Source organism: Bidens hawaiensis, unplaced genomic scaffold (genome assembly GCF_021521415.1).
Source record: "Bidens hawaiensis isolate Kalapana, Puna unplaced genomic scaffold, B.hawaiensis_p1.1 tig00012010_1, whole genome shotgun sequence".
Taxonomy (NCBI): Eukaryota; Viridiplantae; Streptophyta; class Magnoliopsida; order Asterales; family Asteraceae; genus Bidens; species Bidens hawaiensis.
In genome coordinates this window covers 37,187-56,278 of record NW_027491964.1, presented here as the reverse complement: position 1 = coordinate 56,278, position 19,092 = coordinate 37,187, and the positions used below count along the sequence as shown (strand labels likewise).

Here is a 19,092-nt window from a genome sequence, read left to right as displayed (position 1 = left end):
ATATTTAAAATGATGTTTATTCGGTCGGTAGAACGCGGGTGTTGGTAAAACAAGAGCGTTGCGATGGCGAATTGATGGGATTATGTTTGGTATCGGATAGGTTCGTTATGTCCGGGAACTAAACCCACATAATAAATTCAACAAGTTAACATTTAAAAAAAATACACATATTTAAAACAAATACAATAATAAAGAATATATATGAATTGTAGCACCAACTTCCACTAGTAAACTTAAGTATAATAAGTTTATAGATCTTGAAAAGAGAGGAAGTAAAGAAATAATTTATAAAATGTTTAATTTTAACATCTAAAACTTTATAAGTCCATTAATTTGGTGGTGGTGATAAATGTAACTTTACTTGTTGAGTTGGTGGTGGTGATAAATGTAACTTTTGTATTCCTTGTATGATACACTTTAATTTATTTGAAGTATCTTTGACTACATGTAGAAAAAATCTATTTATTCCTTAAAACTTAAAAGTAAATTATGTGGTTTCTTGTTTGTTTGGGTTTTAAAAATGTGATTGATGAATTGATAGAACAAGAAAGAATAGAATATAATCTTTTAAACGGAACCCAAGTATGATATACCTAATTATGGAGTTATCAACGATTTAAACTCATACATTTAAACCAAATGTTCTAAAATGACATTAAACTTATCCTCTCAAATCAAATGGTTAAAGCAACGACCATGAATTTTATTACCAATTCACTTTTCACCAAGTTAAGATAAAGAAAATTATAGACATTCGTTCTTGGAATGAATATTTTTTAATCAAAAGAATATGATGCTAATGAACAGTTTCACATTAACAAGCTATTATTAAACGAGTAACAGGAACGAAACAATTGTTGTAACGTGAATTAGAGGCGTAGCCAAGTTGAGCTCAAGCTCGATCCATGAATAATTTTAATTTCAAATTCAAGTTCGTCTCATTTATTATTTACTAAATATTTTATAAAATTTTATGCAGATATTTTCTTTAATATGTTAAATAAAATGTATATAAATAATAGGCTCATTCAGACCCGCGAGCCTAAATAAAGCTCGATACGTGAAGTCCATGTGCTAATCAAGTTTTTTTTATTGTACAATCTTATTTTCAGGTTAAGACTCGTGCTAAGCTTGAGTTTGTTTAAGCATGTCTAGATTCGAGCTTTTAGCAAACCAATCTAAAATAGCTTACAAGTGGTTCCACTTGTTTACACTTCTAACATGAATGATTGACCATAAATACCTTTAGATTATCTTTAAAAAGAGTTAATATTTCCTAATAGATTCAATTTTTAAGTAGAAGTATAAGTTGTTGTACGTGGTGATAATCAAGTAAGTTTTAATAAGAACAAGAAAAAATAGTAGCTATGGCTATTCACATTGAAAATAGTTGTTGTACGTAGTGGTGACCAAGTAAGTTTTAAACAAAACTTTGAAGTCAAGAAACGAAGGGAAATTAAAAGTGGAGTGATAAGTGGGAAGCCAAAGCGTGTTTTACGGAACACAAATAAAGAAAGAAGCATCCGTGGAATTCAACGCAAGAAGCGGTCCACGAAATGTGGGGCCCATTTAGTTTGACATTGACCCAACCGTCCCTTTTGAATCCAAACTAAATATCACACATTCCTAATATTTTTTTATTATTATTATTATCATTAACTTATAACATCTGATTCATTCAGACTTCAGACTGTTTGGTTTCAAACGAAAAAAATATTTGAATAGTTAAAATTAGGTCTGAATTATTCAGACTTATTGTTGTTGCTGAATGGGACATAGGCTCATTCAGATATGAATGAACCAAACATCCCTTTAACTACACTTGAGACATTAAGACATGTTTAGTGACAGGAGGTTTGAGTTTTATCAGTAGAGACATGATCAAGCTTCATTTTATGATACTTTTTGTGAATTATGACAAAAAAAAATTATTTAACCTAAGTCTTGCGAGGTTATCATCTAGAACTCTGAGCTCACCCGGGTTTTCGTTTCGCTGTGCGTTACGCTAGAGAGTTATGCTCTTGTGACACCACGATTGTCAAGTGGCAGCTGGCGGTATGGTTTCCCAGGGAAACTACCTAGCCAAACTCTAAAGTCAGCGTGAACTCAGCTAAGACAACATAGTTTGATCAAAATGAGACAACTGGGATCTTTAATTTTGAAGAGTGCGGTGGTCTGTGACAAAGGAAGGTCGTTCAAAAAAAAACTCATTGATACACAACCTTTACATAAACGGAGTTAAAAAATTATGTGCACTAAAACCTTTACATAAACCCACTACACATGTTGTGACATGGGCAAGAATCATGGAAAAATTTGAGGTTGAATATGCATATAGATTTAATGTGTGTATATAGGTGCTTAGATGATTTGTATATTAATACATGAAATTTAATTTTAAATAAAACTTACATTTAAAGGTCGTGGATAAAAATAAGCATGCTGCAACAGTTTATTCGAAAATTTATAAAACGCCATATTATTAGAGTGATAAATAGAAAAACATTATGACTTGTGAATGAGACACTTGTTAAGTTGCTAGAAATTTGTTTTGAAAAAAAGAAAAGACATGCATAAAAATATGAGGTGTAAATGGTTAGTTTAATTTAAGTGAAAGGGTCACATGCAACTTAAAAAAAATGCACTAAATGTTTGTGTATGAGGCTCCAAAAGTCATTAACTTTAAATAGTAAACTCTCATCCAAGACTTTAGTAAATGAATTCACAAACCGTTTCCTTGAATAAACAATAATGTTTAATAATTTTAATAAATAAAACGACTTTATATTATTAATACTTTTCTATTAAAATACATATGAATAAGGAATCCATCAACATTAATGAAAATATTCAAATAGGATACTATTAGTTACAAAATATTAAGGAAAACGACTTAACCTTTAATTATTGAATTTACATAGAATTTACATTAGTATAATAAAATAGATTTAATTTTAAAATAACAATAGATTAGAAAATGGAATACGGCAAGTTGACCTTTTCAATGGTGGTTGTTGAAATTAAGGTAGTATAATAATGATTAAAATAGTTTTTGTAGGAGTAAATGGAGAATAATATTGCTAATTTGCTTTATCATATCTTTGTCAAATCAAATATTCATATGTATTCTATTCATGCTTATCAATGACACTAACCTTCGATAACAACAAAGTATATGTTTAACGTCTTTAGTATAACTTTTTGGTTAAGTTTCCATAGCGTATCTCACTATATTCTTAGTTTTTATATGTAATGTTACATTCGGTATACATGATACGTGAACAAAGTGTCACGTACCACATTTTCATTGTGTGCGTGAAGTTTCGGTGCTAAAATAAAGATAAACTGGTGTGTAATGATTTCACATGAAATATAAATACAGAACTTTTTCTTTGATATACTCATCTTCTTTATTTAGATGTGTCAAAAATTGGGTTCCAATATGTAGAAACATAGATATTACATCAATATAGCAGGTAGGCGGGCAACAAGCTGCGCTGTCACCCCTTTCTGAATTGCAAACCCTAACCTGCTAAAGACATACCCCTGCCCCTTTGGAGTCGACACATTGCTATGCACAACCTGTTGAACCCTGGTTAGAAAACGGATAGCTTCCGGTGCCAAGGAGCCAAATGTATCAAAAGCCAGAGGGACAAAAACATGTTGGTTCTCTTCGCAGGCTTTAGCATGTTTCTCCACCTTCTTCGTTTCAGCCCTTTTCATTGCTTGCCCAGCTACAAACCCATTATCCCTCAAACCAGCTAAGGGAGATACCCCTGTGAGGTCAACACAAGCGTGTTTTCCCCCGGCCCAACCAAAGACGAGCAAATCTGCCGGTCGTAGAGTGGATCTCCCTTCCGTGGGGTCTGTAAGGAAGTTTACGGGGGCTTCCTTTTTAGCTGATATCCCAGCTCGCCTTAAGATGTCCCAAAGATCGTCCCGCACCCAATCATGTCGGTATTTGAACCCAGGCATCTCCTTGCAATGAACCGCATGCTCTCCGAATTTATCCAGGCAGGCCTTACGGCAGATCGGACATGTTTCGTCTTCTGGGTACATTGGGACCATCAAACGGTACTTAAGAATGGCCCTATACTCGACCGCAGACATGCTTTGGCCCAAGCCATCAATCGGGATGACGGTCAGAAAATCTTGGGCATGAGGACCTTGTAAGCATTCAAAAACCGCCTTCTGTCGGGGGACAATCCAAAAACTTCTCCCAGGCTCTGAGCGATTTTTCCAAAAAGGGCATTCGCCAAAGAAAAATAAAAAAGAAAAATACGATACGTAATGTTTTGATTGCGTAAGAAATTAGAAAAAAATAAGCTAACCAAAAATAAGCTAACCACCTTGCCCCATGTTTTACCCTTCACGATGCCTCTCTCCAAACGCTCGATCACACCACCCTTTTGGATGTTAAGGGTGTTTCATGCTTAGGTGGAGTTGGGCGTGGCACTAAGGCTGTCACTTTTACCCGAAACCCAAACCGAGAAAACACGTACCCGAACCCAAACTAACCCGTCCCGAAAAACCCGAACCCGAGAAAAGACTAACCCGAACCCGAACCGAAGTAATTCGGGTTGGTTCTCGGGTTTGATTTATAAGTTTCGGGTCAACCCGAATAACCCGAACAAACTTTTAGTTTTGAAATTAAATATATATTTAGGTATAATATGCTTAGTCTTAGCCACTAAAGTTATCAAAATCTAGTCATAATCGATTGTTGTCATTACAACTATTATAGATCGATTGTTTGTTGTTAATATATGTTTTCCGTTTATTACTAATAGCAACCGTAATCGAACAACTAAATCATGCCCGATTGAAAGAGATTATAGTTCGAGTTAGTTTTACTCTTCTTTTGGATTGTTTTATCAAGTTATATTGATTTATTATTTGATTATTTGCTTACGAGCAAAAAATAATATGTTATTTTAGTTTTAGCATTGTAGTTTTTAATATTTTTTTTGTTTTTTGTTTTGTTTTCTAGGATACTCGAACCCCGATTAACCCAACCCGAAAAAACCCGAACCCGAATTACCGGAACTCGAAAAACCCGTGAGAGATTCGGGTTGGGTTTCGGGTCAAGATTTAAAACTTTGAAACCCGAAGAACCCGACCCAAAAAACGAACCCGAAGAACACCCCTACGTGGCACCACTACATATTCGTTGAACACCGGGTGTTAAGCGATTGATGAATGGGTTGCGTTAGGAAGAAAGCACCCCAATTGGCGTCTCGAGCTGGTGTTCCTTTAATAGAAAGAAGTGATTTATTATAATTCATATTTAAGATTTAGAAAACTTGAAAATATTGTGAACATGAAAATGAGACAAGTTGGATGACTAAAAGGGTAAGTTCCAAAAGTGAAATTAGTTTGTTTGGTTATGATTGTTGAAAATAAAATAATAATAGAAAGTCATAGCTTTGGTCTTAATGTCCCATGTTTGGTCTGGTCCTAAAGAGGCAAAGGAAGCTAACATTTTATGTTAGCTTCCTTTATGTTAGCTTCCTTTGCCTCTTTAGGACCAGACCAAACATGGGACATTAAGACCAATGCTATGACTTTCTATTATTATTTTATTTTGAAGTGCTCTTTCTAGGTTGGTTCATAAGTATTATATATTTAGAAATATGAAAGTGGTGAAATATGTGCATATTTGGTTACTTAAGCAAATAACAAATGTGTTTGGTGAAACATGTTTGTAGTTGGGATCAAATGAAGTTTGTAAGAAACTTGTTTAAGATTAAAGATTTGAACAAGTAATGGTTTAGGTACTACATGGAGTAAGTTCTTAAAACAATTGTAATAATCGAAATGAGTCTGCGGGTAATGCCATTACATAGACCTGCTAATTGACCCTCATGTCTATTTAACCCGGGTGTTAGTCAGGTTTGACGAGTCCTTAAACGGATTTGAAAACATGGAAGGCTAAAGATGCTTTGTTTTTCCTGTACATAAACTAATTGCAACATGAATATAAAGATTTTTTACAATAGAACTCTTAAACTAATAATCTACAAACATGGATTAGTTTATCACATTATATATGATTACCAAACTATACATGCAATCTTAACTTCAAACCGATGAACTTCATTGTGTGATGACCACACATTTTATTGACTGAATTGATTTGTCAGTTTGACTTTTGCAAGTCTAAGTAGGCTAAGTAAATCAACGGGCAGTCTTGGTCCTATTGAAATTGAAATTGAAAATGCCAGCGAAAGTAAAGATCCGAATATAAATGATACGGATAAAAACATTCAGAGTTAGAGTGGTCATGACAATTACAGTAATGTTGATCTTTCTTTTGGCGTCAGTTTGACTTTTGCAAGTCAAAGTTAAAATCACTAATGGTGTACAAACAATTGCAATACAAGCACTATAATAATTGTTATTGGTTATAATCGTGTTACTTTATGCACTGATTACAATTTGTACTAACAATTCGAGTTTTAAGGCGCCACATAGCAATAAGTAATGCATGTGTGCTTACTTTGTAGGTCTGGTCACATTTTGATTTTTTTAAAGTTTGGTCATATATTTCTTTGTTGCATTTTCGTTTTGAGACACAAAAGCATGTTTAGATGTTTGTGAGTTCGTTCCGGTTCACTTACGTGTTCGCATTCATTTCAACGTCGCGCCCCCCGCAACCCTGAGGGTTAAATTCCTAGTTATATATAATACAAAATAGCAAGTTTCGGTTATCACACAAAGGGGCACTATTCATACGAACGCCAATTGGTTTCTCACACGTTTTAATAAATTTGTAAAAAACAGTTACACGCGCCATTGCCTCCTTCAAAGCTCTCCTAACTGTTATTCCTTTCACCTTTACGTTACTTTACGACCGTCCGACGTTGACAAAGCTACCGACGCTCTCGCCTTTAACGTCAGCAATTTTAAACTGCTTTCCTCTATGACCGATGCCGTTATCATTGATGACTATACCTTTAACGGTTTAAGTTAGCCACAAAGAAACTTGGATCGTTCACCATTGTCCCAAGAAGGTAGGTGTAAACAATAGAATTATTAAACAAGGACTGAATTTTCTTTTCTTTTTTTTAATTCATTTCAGATATCCTAAAGTCGAATATCCGAAACTTTGGATACAAACTCGGATATAGAAATCCACTATTCAAAAATTTCAGACATTCGAAATTCGGATATCTAAAACACCATATATCCGATTGAGAACATCCCAAATAATCCTGATTAATCGAATATCGTATAAATACCTGTACCAATTTAGGACAAACCTGCATCACAATAACCATTAGTAAAAACAATAAGAACCTTTTAAAAATAAAACCAAGTATACAGTAACAATAAAACATAAAGCGGCATCTTTAAAACAGATTTACAACATAGTTTGATTCAGACATATACTTGTCATTGTGTATGTTTTTCTTAATCATCTGCCAAAAACTAAATAAAATAATTTATGGGATTCAGTTTATGGATGGTGATATAACAGAATGGTCGGCAAGGTGACTATTAATCACCATTACGACGAACGAGACCTTATCACATAGATTCATCATAATCCCACTTTATAAAATAAAAAAAGTAAACATAACTTGATATAAGAGTAATCGATGTTTAACAAATCAAATTTCCAATAATCAAAGAGAATCAAGCGAATTTTAAAATTTTGAAGCTGGATTAAAATTCAATACGAATTCGAAATAAATTAAACAAACTCGGTTCAATTGGGATTCAGAATAGCTAATTCGATTTTTATTATAAAGCCACTAAAAAATTTTAAGTTTTTTGCCACTATTTTTAAGTTTTTTAACAAAAAAACACAAGTCCATAAAATAAATAAATCATTAAATGTTATCAATGCCAGTTACATTAAATAATTAAATATAAACCAAAATGATGAAATCTCTATTATAACTCAAAAGATTTATGTATTTATCTATTCATGAGTATACATAAATATAATAAATATAAAATGTAAAATTTAAAAAAGAATCTGTAATTATAAATTTGTATTTGATTCGAAAATAGAATACTAAAATTGAGTTCGAACCGAATTAAATTCAAAATAACTGGAAATCGAATTCAAACCATCAAATTCAAATGCAATCGAATTTCGAGTTATTTAAGTCCGATTCAAATACTAATAACCTCTAACATTGAGAGTTCATCCCAAATATTGAGAGTTCATCAGATAGGAGCGAAAGACTAAAAGATTTCTAATCACAGAGATTCATTTGAACTATGCAGTTTAATCATCATATGAACTTGTCAAAACCATAATTCGAAATATAAAAATAATAAAATCAGCAAAAACATAACAATTAACAAACCTCAGAAGGAAGGCAGTAGAATGAATGTAATCATGAATAATCATACATTACGCAAAAACATATCTAATCATCATTGGTTTGTATATGAAAAAAATACTAAAAAAGCAGCAGGTGGCCTCATAGAGAAGATTAGAAGATTAGAATAAACAAAAGACAACTAATAATAATATGAACAAAATTTTATCGAAATAAAGAAAGGTGGGAGGATGATGTTTGATCCTGGATTGTGTTGTTTGTCTTATAGAGGGTATCCTATCGATTGGGCCTTGGTTACAAGTGGGTTTGGGAATGAATGAATGAACCAGGCTGCTCTAATAACTGGGTTTGTTCACGAACCGAGCGAAGGCTTGCTCGTTTACAACTGAACCGAACGGCTGAAATTCGAACTGAGCGAAAACCAAAACGAGCCATAATCAAATCGAGCATTTTTCGATCGAACATTGAGCAATTTCGGGAATTTTTTTTTTCACTTTAAAATTTTTGATAAGAAACAAATTTGAAGGTTGTAAACAATATATATTATAAACAAATTTGTAGTTTTTAGACAAAGTGTAATAGATTGTAAATTTATATTAAAAATAAGTTTGAATTGAAATATAATGATCATGTAAATAAACTTAAAGTTGACGGAATATGACAAATTTTAAGGGGTTTAAAAAATTGTAAGCTTATATTTATGTGTTTTGTCTATATATTTATATATTTGTTCATATATAATTATATCTAAAATAAATTAAAAATATTCGAACCGAACTGAGCAGAGTTGCTCGTTTACAATCGAGCGAAAAAACGAGCAAGCAATTTTTCGAGCGAGTGCCGAGCAAGTTCGAGTGACGAGCGGTTTGGACGGCCCTACTAACAACCACTTCTTGGCTTCTTGCGGGTCCAGGAAATTTGCTTTTTAAGATTTAGAACTTAATTGGTATTTAGTAGTGTCTGCATGTTGCGTTGGGTTTGGGTCTAGGTATGTGAAAGAAAAAAATTATCTTAACATTTTAAGCTCATGTATATGTTATGGATGCAACATACGCTACCGTCATCATAGCTTAGACATAACGTAAGATTTAAGAAACAAATGAAGAGGACCGAAAATGGCACCAATACATATACACCCACGGCAAAACCATTTCAACTAGTTTGCTTTAACATATCTTTGTCAAATCAAAGAATCGTATGAATTATATTCATGCCTTATCAATGACACTAACCTTCGGTAACAACAAAGCATATGTTTAACGTCTTCAGTATAACTCTTTGGTTAAGTTTCCATAGCGTATCTCACTATATTCTTAATTTTTTATATGTAATGTTACCTTCTATATATGTTTGACTCATTTAGTCATCCAACTTGTAACATTACATATAAAAAAATTACATATAAGACAAGTTGGATGACTAATTGGGTCAAGTTCCAAAAGTGAAATTGGTTTGTTTGGTTATGATTCTTGAAAAATAAAATAAAAATAGAAAGTCATAGATTTGGTCTTAATGTCCCATGTTTGGTCTGGTCATAATGAGGCAATGGAAGCTAACATTGATATATTTGAGGTGTTCTTTCTAGGCAGTTCATAAGTATTATACATTTAGAAATATGAAAATGGTGAAACATGTGCATATTTGGTTACTTAAGTAAATAAAAAATGTATTTGGTGAAACATGTATGTAGTTAGGATCAAATGAAGTTTGTAAGAAACTTGTTTAAGATTAAAGATTTAAACAAGAACTATGTTCATAAAACAATATGTTATATATAAAACCATTAAAAAAACAACGTATGACGACAGCATAAGACAATAGATGTGTATATATGTGAAAAGTAACGAGATATGAAAAGCTGACACATACATGGGTGTGCACACGTTTAATAGACGAATGTTAGTTATGTTCATCTAGTAGATAATTGTGACATGTAACAACGAAAGGCTCATCGTATATCGCGTAACTAAAATTTATTATAGACTTAGACAGGCGAATGTTATTTACGTTCATTTAGTAGATATTTGTGCCACGTAAAGAGGAAACACTCACCACATACCGTGTAACTAAAACTTATTATACTAGACACATCTACACCAAGTAACTGGGTAACTAATAACGAGAGAAAGATATTATAAATTATGTGATCTAAAACATTTTAATAACTAGACAAAGTATAAACATTAACTTAAACATCAAAACATGTTTTTGAATAATTTGTAAATAACACCCCATTTTACCCCTGTTGTGTACCCTCAACCAATTCTTCACTACTTGTACAATCCCATATATAATAACTATTTAGTCAAAACAAACAAATAAATGATACATTAATCTACATGTAACCAACAACCATCCCAAAAATCCAACACAATCAAATTGGTCAAACCACACGGTCAAACTCAAACGACGGCTTTCGGTTGAGTTTGTTCAAAGTCAAAAACCTCAAACATGAGCCGTCTAACATCGGGTTTGCCATAAACCATGTATGCAAGACCATGAATGGCTTGTTGGACCGAGGTGGTGGCCGGGTTCCTAAGCCTACGGTTATGCTCATACGAATCTTGAACCTCCTCGCTATAGATAATAAACCGATGAAGATGTTTTTCCCTTAAATACTTGCCGCAAAACTTGTTCATTAGGATTCTTCGGTGTTTTTCTTGTAACCATGTTCCCGGTGCATCTATATGCTTTATAAGCAGCCTCTCCGCCATTACTAGATCCTGTAAAAGTTGACCTTCAACATTAAGATTTTCAAAAACATCATGTGCTTATTAACAATGTTTTTGACACGTATGTCTAAACGTGTCAAACGGTTTGACAGGTGATGATCAAGCTGCAAACGTGTTAAGCGGATTGGCGAGTTGTAAAAATGAGTCATAAATGGGTTAGCGGGCCGACCTGTTTACCTAAACGGGCTTATAGGTCAACCCGAACACGACCCGTTTAACCCATTTATCTAAACGCTTGTAAATATGTTACTCTGGTTTGTGTGTTAAAAAAATGGGTCATTGACAGGCTAGCGCTTTAGCGGGTCGACCTGTTTAACTAAACGGGCTGCATATCATGTCAACCCGAAGACAACTAATTTAGTTCATTTATCTAAACGTGTCAAACAGGTTGACGGGTAATAATCAAGTTGAAAACATGTTAACCGGGATGTAAAAACTGGGTCATAAACGGGTTAACAGGTCCACCTGTTTAACTAAACTAGCCAAACAGGTCAACCTAAACACGAGGCGTTTTATAAAAATATTAGATATGCCAACACAAAACCTGATTATTTTCATGTCGTGTCGGTCCTAATATTAACAAGAATAAATATAGATGAAAAGCTTACTTGAATCTTTTGGCCTACGTATTCTAGTCGTTCAAAGCAAAACCGAGGATGCTCAAACTTGTACTTTGAAGGGTGCAAGAAAGCAAGCTGGATTTCAAAAAATGATCACAAATTTATATAAACAAATATAAAAATTTATAAATAAAATTTTCTAAAAGTTTTTATTAATTTCACCTGTAACCCAAGGCCAAGTTCTATGTTTCTGGCATTAGTAATTTCTGGTATTCTATCTTTAACTTTTAATGGATATCCTAACGTATTCATAACTTGAGGTCTAGAGTCATAATCCCATATATTTCCTCTAAACCGATGCATTCCCGGTGGTTCACAAGCCCTAAAAAGCCTCGGGTGAGCAAAAAGCGCGTCTTCAGGAGGCTGCAAATGAAAATAAAGAAATGTGAAATGAAAAATGCATATTATTTGACTTCTTAGATCAAGATCTCAAACCAAAGCATGCTTTGTTAAGTACGAGTGAAATGACTTCAGGTGTTGGTTTTTAGTTAGGTGCGTGTGAAATGACTAAAATACCCCTAAGTATAAGTTCAGTAAAGCTTGCCTTATAAGCAGCAACTTCTTGCCAAGTGAGTTTTCTTCCTTCAAATTCCGCAGACACATAGTCAACGTCTTCAAGTTGTCTTCTTAATTTAGGTTGGCATTCTTCATCTTCGAGATCCATTCCAAATACTTCAAAAAGTACACGGTAAACTTCGGGCATACCAAAGCATAGATATATTGCTCCGAACAAAGCCCAAAACACAGACCTGCAAATAAAAATGTAATCTTTTTTAACTTAGAGATAAATTTAGAGCTATTATGTCACTTAGCACGACTAAAGCAAAAATAATATCTTCAAAATATTCAAAACTAGATTAAAATGGATAAGCATGTAAACAAACCAAACGTTCAGCAAACCGTTCGGTAGGAAGATCGTTTATGTTCGTTCGTTTAATGAGCGAACAAACACGAGCACAATGTTTTGTTCAATAAATCAAACAAACGAATTAACGAACACGAACAAATGTCCCGTTTTTCATTTACGCTCATGAACGCTCATTTATGTTCGTTCATTTACATTCCTTTATAGTTCACTCAAATTTATTCATTACTAAAATCAATTTGATTTTCATATTTTAAACCCTTTGTTTAGATATATCAGTTTAAGGATGATGTTATTCTAGACTTGAATTTAGATATTCACGTTTATAGTTTACTTTTAACTCGTGTTGATACCAACTTCATTTCAATGTAACCACTTACTATACAACCCAGCAGAACAACTTTAAACAAACCAAGAAAACTTACTTAACGGTTGGTTCTCGTTCCTTCCTAACAAGTTTATCACTTAGCAAGACTAAAAAGCCTTAAAACATAAACCTTTTAAACAGCATTTTCATATTTAAATACTAAACACCTAAATGCAATCTTCATTTTAAAAATGTAATCTTTTTAGCTTAATCCCAATTATAAACCTAATTTTATCACTTGGCAATAATATATAGGCTTCAAACTTAACCTTTTAAACAACATTTCCCTATTTAAATACTGAACAACAAACTAAGAAAACTTACTTCACTCAAACAAACACAAATAAAAATGTAATCTTTTTAACTTAAAGATAACTTCAGACCTAATTTGTCACTTAGCAAGACTAAAGCACAAATAAAAATGTACATCTTTTTAACTTACACCCAATTTTAAACCTAATTTATCACTTAGCAAGACTAAAAAGGCTTCAAACTTAATCTTTTAAGCAACATTTTCCTAATTAAATACTAAACACCCAAATGTGATATTCATTTCAAAGTAACAAATTACTATCCAATCCAAGAAAATAACTTTAAACATCAAGAACAAACTAATAAAACTTAAATTAAATAAAAAAATAATAAAAATGTAATCTTTTCAACTGAAAAGGCTAATTTCAGACCTATTTTTTCACTTAGCAAGACTAAAGCACATATAAAAATGTAATCTTTTAACTTAAAACCCAATTATAAACCTAATTTTATCACTTAGCAAGACTAAAAAGGCTTCAAACTTAACCTTTTAAACGACATTTTCCTATATAAATACTAAACATCCAAATATGATATTCATTTTAAAGTAACAAATTACTATCCAATCCAAGAAAACAACTTCAAACATCAAGAACAAACAAACTTACTTCGCGGGCGGTTCTCGTTCCTTCCTAACAAGCTTATCCATATCATCAAACTGAAACACCAAATTCTGCAAGCTAGCCGCCTTAACCCACTTCGGCAAAAACCTCTTTCCAATCAACGCATACACCCGTTCCCTCATCGGCCCGGGCGACTCCCTCAGGTACCTCTGCAACAAAAACTCCGCCAACGCCAATTCCAGCACATACTACCCCAAAAACCCCAACCTCGAGTGCGTATTGATAATTGAGGTGAGTTCAAGAATCTTTGGGCTAATTTGGCATCATCTAAAGGTGGTTTGAGGATGAATATTTTGGGGGGTGTTTTATTTTTGTTGGGTGTGATGAGTTTTTGGCGTTTGGATAGTTCTTTAAGGAGTCTTTGTGGGCTGTTTTGTGGGAGTTGGTTTTGGTCTTGGTTGGTGATTTGGGAAGTGGGTATTGAGAATTGAGGGATTTGGGAAGTGGGTTTGGGAGATCTTTGGGTTTTGAAGATGGGTTTGAGTGGAAATGGTGAGAGTGAGTATTGGAATGAGAGGTCATGAGTGGTGGTGGTGGATGAAGGTTTGAATAATAAAGAAGATGATGATGTTAACTCCATGGTGGTTTGAGTTAGGGTTTAAGAGTGTTGAGTGATTGAATTGAATGGTGGAATTGAAGGGGCATTGATGATGATAATGGAGGTTTTGTTGAGGTTTTGGGGTGGATAAGGTTTTTAGTGTGTGTTTTTGTGCAAGATGATGAAATGGCTTGAAAAGGTTGCATACATGGGCTGGACAGGGTTGTTTAAAGTTGCTGACTTCTTGGGCCTAGAGGAAGAGGGTTGTGGGCTAAGGATCAACTCAACTGGGATGTATATTAGATTAGTACCGTCCAAACCGCTCGTCGCTCGAACTCGCTCACCGCTCGTCGCTCGAACTCGCTCACCGCTCGTCGCTCGAACTCGCTCACCTCTCGCTCGAAAATTGCTCGCTCATTTTTACGCTCGATTGAAAACGAACCGCTCTGCTCGGTTCGGTTTGTAAACGAGCCAAGCAATGAGCAAATGTCTGCTCGGTTCGGTTCGGCTCGAATATTTTTAATTTATTTTATATATGATTATATATGAACAAATATGTAAATTTATAGATAAAAGACATATATATAAGCTTACAACTATTTTGACCCCTTTAAAATTTTCATATTCCGTCAATTTTATAATTTATTTGTTCGATTCAAGTTTTTAGAATACTAAAAGTCTAGAAGTTTGTTTAAATGATCATTATATCTCACTTCAAACTTATTTTTAATATAAAATTACAATATATTACTCGTTTGTCTGGAAACTACTAATTTATTTATAAAATATATATTACAACCTTCAAATTTGTTTTTTATTGAGAATTTTAAAATGAAAAAGAAATAAATAATGCTCGAAATCGCTACGTTCGTTCGAAAAATGCTCGATTCGATTTTGGCTCATTTCGGTTTTCGCTCAGTTCGAATTTCAGTCTTTCGGTTCGGTTCGGTTGTAAACGAGCCAAGCAACGAGCAAGCCTTCGCTCGGTTCGGCTCAGCTCGTGAACAGCCCTAGATGTAGAGCCTTAGAGGTGCACGACTGGGTAGGAGCGGGTTTCGGGTATGGTAAACAAAAGTCAAAACTAGGTCGGGTGGGAAACGGTTCTGAGTATATTCGAGTATTTGACCGGGTTTTTCGAATTTTTACTGGTTTTTGGCAGGGTCGGATCGGGTTTTGACCGGGTAAAGGTAGAACCGGTTCCGTTGGGTCCGGTTCCGAGTACAGGTCTGGGGAGAAACCCAATACCAAGTCGTACCCACGGGTCAGGTACAGGCAGGGACCAGTTCCGGGCCAGGTCTCTGGCCCGGAACTGGGTATTTTGTGCATCTCTAGGCTTGAGCTTGAATTCGACTTGTTTAGAAGATGGTGCTCTATCATGTGAATAGTTTTCCAATCCTGAGTTCATCTCGTTTACTATTTATAAATTTATTAATATTTAAATTTAATATGTTTATAGTTTTTATTTATAACATATATAGATTTTTAATTATTTTTTATCATAATTTTGTATATAATAAATGTTGTTATGTAAATATATATTTATTATATAAGCTAGAAGTTACATAAATAATAGGCATGCTTAAGTTCGTTTAGGCTTCTAAGCCTAATTAAGCTCAAATTCATTGATTAACCTTGAAATGATTCGATTAATAGCCCCAATATAAGCTCAAGTCCATGCTCATTTTTTAGAACGGCGAGGTTATAATAAAAAACGTTGAGTTCGAAAAGAAGTCGATAAAAACTTATATCAAGAGGAAAGAGTATTTTAACCACTCGTCCCAAGAAAATAAACTTTATGGTTTCTATGAGCATACCATAAATACGAATAATGTAAAATAAAGTCAAAAATCTCTCCGTTCCTTAGCTTGGATGGTTGAAAGATGGAAGAGTTCCTATATCTCCAAAGCACCCACCATGTCAAGAAAACGACCGCCTAAATAGAGTCCATGCTCATTTAAACTCGATTTGATTCACTTGTAACAAGTCAATCTCATGTAATTCACCAACGACACAAGTTGTTTACACACTAACAACACCTTAACTAACAATCAACAACACACCTCAACATTAATTGATAATTTGAGTTTGTTTGATTTAGTTTTTTTTTTAAGTTTAGGATTTTTATATAGTTTTGTTAATGTGTTACCCAATTAATTATTTGAACTAACATTTATTTCTTTATTGTATTTTTATGTAGTTTTAAAGATATATAATTGGGTATTTTTTTTTTATCATGTGGGGATGTCTTTTGGAAAGATGTGTGGTTTATAATATCGTAAAATATATTTTTGCAGGTGTTACAAAATAAAAAACCTTTCAAAACACGAGATCTCAAATGTTATAATTAGCAAGTGACACTTGTTCTCAAGCTTGTTGTATATCAATTTATAGAGAACAAAGATTACTGCAAAAAATACAATTCAATGAGGATTTTATTCATCCGACATATACACGTCATTGGACATGGTATAGAGTTGGTACAAATTACATATTGTATATTTGTATGTATCAACAAAAAAAAGTATGAATACATAACAAAACAAATTTTCATATGTGTTCATTTGTAATTTTGTCAATAAAGAATGTTTGTGAATCATCATATATCATTTTAGTTATGTAAATATAATTATTAATTTGGAATAAAATCATGTAGAATTGCCATTACCACTACTACCCGGGACCAATATCTCCAATCACCTTTACACTACATTCCAATTTTCAACTCACCATTCTTGACTCATTAGTGTGGCCAAGAATCATCAACAACAATTATCACCCACAATTCTCAACGTTATTAGACCATGTATAGTAGTTCAACTAAAAAGTGAAAAAATGACCGTCACGTCACTGACACAGTGGCACGTTGTCAGACGGCTCTCTCACTGACTTTTATGTGTAATGGTTTAACTTTAACTAGTAAATTAAATAAAAGACAAGATTAAAAAAATAAGACATAATTACAAATTTTGTTATTTAAATATATGCGATTTATGGATGATGTCCTTTAAAATTTTGTTTTTTGTCGTTTTTTGTTATCCAAAAACTCGGTCAAATCCAAATATGCCAAGACTTAACGGGGTTTTTGTTTAACATATTTTATTTAGTTTCTTTTTCTAATAATATATTTAATTTGTTTTTTAATTATAAATACTTAAATAGAATGCGTAAAAAGACTTAAATGCCCTCACATGCCAAGACTTAACGGAGGTTTTGTATGCCAGTTATTCAAAATGACGAAATCAAATAAACATGTCATGTAAAGGACACCGCCTGCAACTAAACTTTTTAAAGGACCTTATTCATAAATTACATATGTTTAAAGGACAAAATCTGTAATTCTGTATAAAAATAAATTGTATGTGCATGTTGGTGAAAGTAGGTAAACTCATGCTCTCCTTGCCCTCTCCACGGTCACCAACATAACGAAGAAGGCGCCACCATACTACACATAGGCCTGTAAACGACCAAACATTCATGAATTGTTCAGCGGGAAGTTCGTTTAAATTTTAATAAATGCATAAGTAGGTATATTTATATAAATATAAACATAAAAGTGGCTCGTTGAAGTTATATACATATACGTGTGTGTGTGTGTGTGTTTGTGCAGTGGCTAAGCTTGGACATACATTCGAGGGGGGCAGACTCAATATGTATAAACTCATAAACTAGGGGGGGCGAGCTCAAAATTTCGGTCGGAAACGGGTAAATTTACACTATGTATAAAAATTTTCGGCCGAAAAAAGATATATATACACTACCGAGCATAAAAACGGAGAGGTCGGACTCAAAATTTCGGTCGGAAACGGGTAAATTTACACTATGTATAAAAATTTTCGGCTGAAAAATGATAAATTTACCCTACCAAGCGAAAAATAGAGGGGGAAATTCGGTCGAAAACGGATAAATTTACACTATGTATAAAATTTTCGGCCGAAAAATGATAAATTTACCCTACCGAGCGAAAAACAGAGGGCGACGGGCTCAAAAATTCGGTCGAAAACGGGTAAATTTACACTATGTATAAAAATTTTTGGCCGAAAAATGATAAATTTACACCACCAAACGAAAAAACGGAGGGGGCCGGTGTAACATCCCGGCCTCTCGTACAACCAATATTGTCCGCTTTGCCCACGATGGGTTGCCCATCTGGGAACTCACGGCTTTGTTTTTTGTTGCCCAGGTAGAGACTTCCCAGGTGGTCACCCATCCTAGTACTACTTCCACCTAAGCACGCTTAACCATGGAGTTTTCATGTTCTCCACAGCCAACTAATCCCAAAACGCGTTGGTGATTGAAGAGACAGGACATTTACTTTTGTCCACGGCCGATGTGGGATTTGCCTAAGAGTGGGACGATGTTGTGTTTGCCAGGGGTGTTACAGCCGGGGCCACCCTTGGCCCCAACTAAGCTACGCCATTGTGTGTGTGTGTCTATTTACTGGTTGTTTTATATTAAAAAAAAGTAAACATGCCCCCGTTTGTGTTTGTTCAGTTCATTTACAGGTGTAAGTCTAGTCTGTCTAGACACAGTCTTAACCAATCAGACTCACAATCCGCAATCGCGAACATGTTTAATTCACTGTATAAAAAGATGCCTGTTATGTGGTTGTTAGTTGATAAAATGGCTGAACGAAAACTGCCAAGTTGGCATGTTCCAATCTTTGTCAAACTGTCCAAAACCATTCACACCTCCACCACACACACATACTGAAGAAACACTAATCGACCCCGGGCAGATT

General features: G+C 33.9%; 1 protein-coding gene and 3 non-coding genes across 4 annotated transcripts; all 4 read right to left on the bottom strand.

Moving 5' to 3' along the window:
* Positions 1–7,450: 7,450 nt before the first annotated feature.
* Positions 7,451–7,552, bottom strand: LOC143539765 (small nucleolar RNA Z43). Its single transcript, XR_013136494.1, has one exon. It is a non-coding gene; the product is annotated as a small nucleolar RNA Z43 (small nucleolar RNA).
* A 618-nt stretch (positions 7,553–8,170) lies between these two features.
* Positions 8,171–8,259, bottom strand: LOC143539764 (small nucleolar RNA snR60/Z15/Z230/Z193/J17). The gene has a single exon (XR_013136493.1). It is a non-coding gene; the product is annotated as a small nucleolar RNA snR60/Z15/Z230/Z193/J17 (small nucleolar RNA).
* Positions 8,260–8,318: 59 nt separating this feature from the next.
* LOC143539766 (small nucleolar RNA U83) lies at positions 8,319–8,400 on the bottom strand. The gene has a single exon (XR_013136495.1). It is a non-coding gene; the product is annotated as a small nucleolar RNA U83 (small nucleolar RNA).
* Positions 8,401–10,427: 2,027 nt separating this feature from the next.
* On the bottom strand, positions 10,428–14,026 carry LOC143539719 (ribonuclease III domain-containing protein RNC1, chloroplastic-like). Its single transcript, XM_077032948.1, has 5 exons — positions 13,802–14,026; positions 12,194–12,398; positions 11,812–12,012; positions 11,638–11,724; positions 10,428–11,020 (listed from the first exon to the last, which is right to left on the bottom strand). Exons 1-5 carry the CDS (start codon positions 13,936–13,938, stop codon positions 10,700–10,702), a joined length of 951 nt encoding a protein of 316 aa, XP_076889063.1. The 5' UTR covers positions 13,939–14,026; the 3' UTR covers positions 10,428–10,699.
* Between the last annotated feature and the right edge of the window lie 5,066 nt (positions 14,027–19,092).

What these genes read in the sequence shown, in the direction of transcription:
- LOC143539719 (XM_077032948.1), bottom strand. Translation starts at nt 13,938, where the DNA reads ATGAGGGAACGGGTGTATGCGTTGATTGGAAAGAGGTTTTTGCCGAAG. An exon ending in GAACGAGAACCGCCCGCGAA is followed by an intron (nt 12,399 to 13,801) that starts GTAAGTTTGTTT and finishes TTTTATTTGCAG; the next exon opens with GTCTGTGTTTTGGGCTTTGT. An exon ending in ACGTAGGCCAAAAGATTCAA is followed by an intron (nt 11,021 to 11,637) that starts GTAAGCTTTTCA and finishes CAACTTTTACAG; the next exon opens with GATCTAGTAATGGCGGAGAG.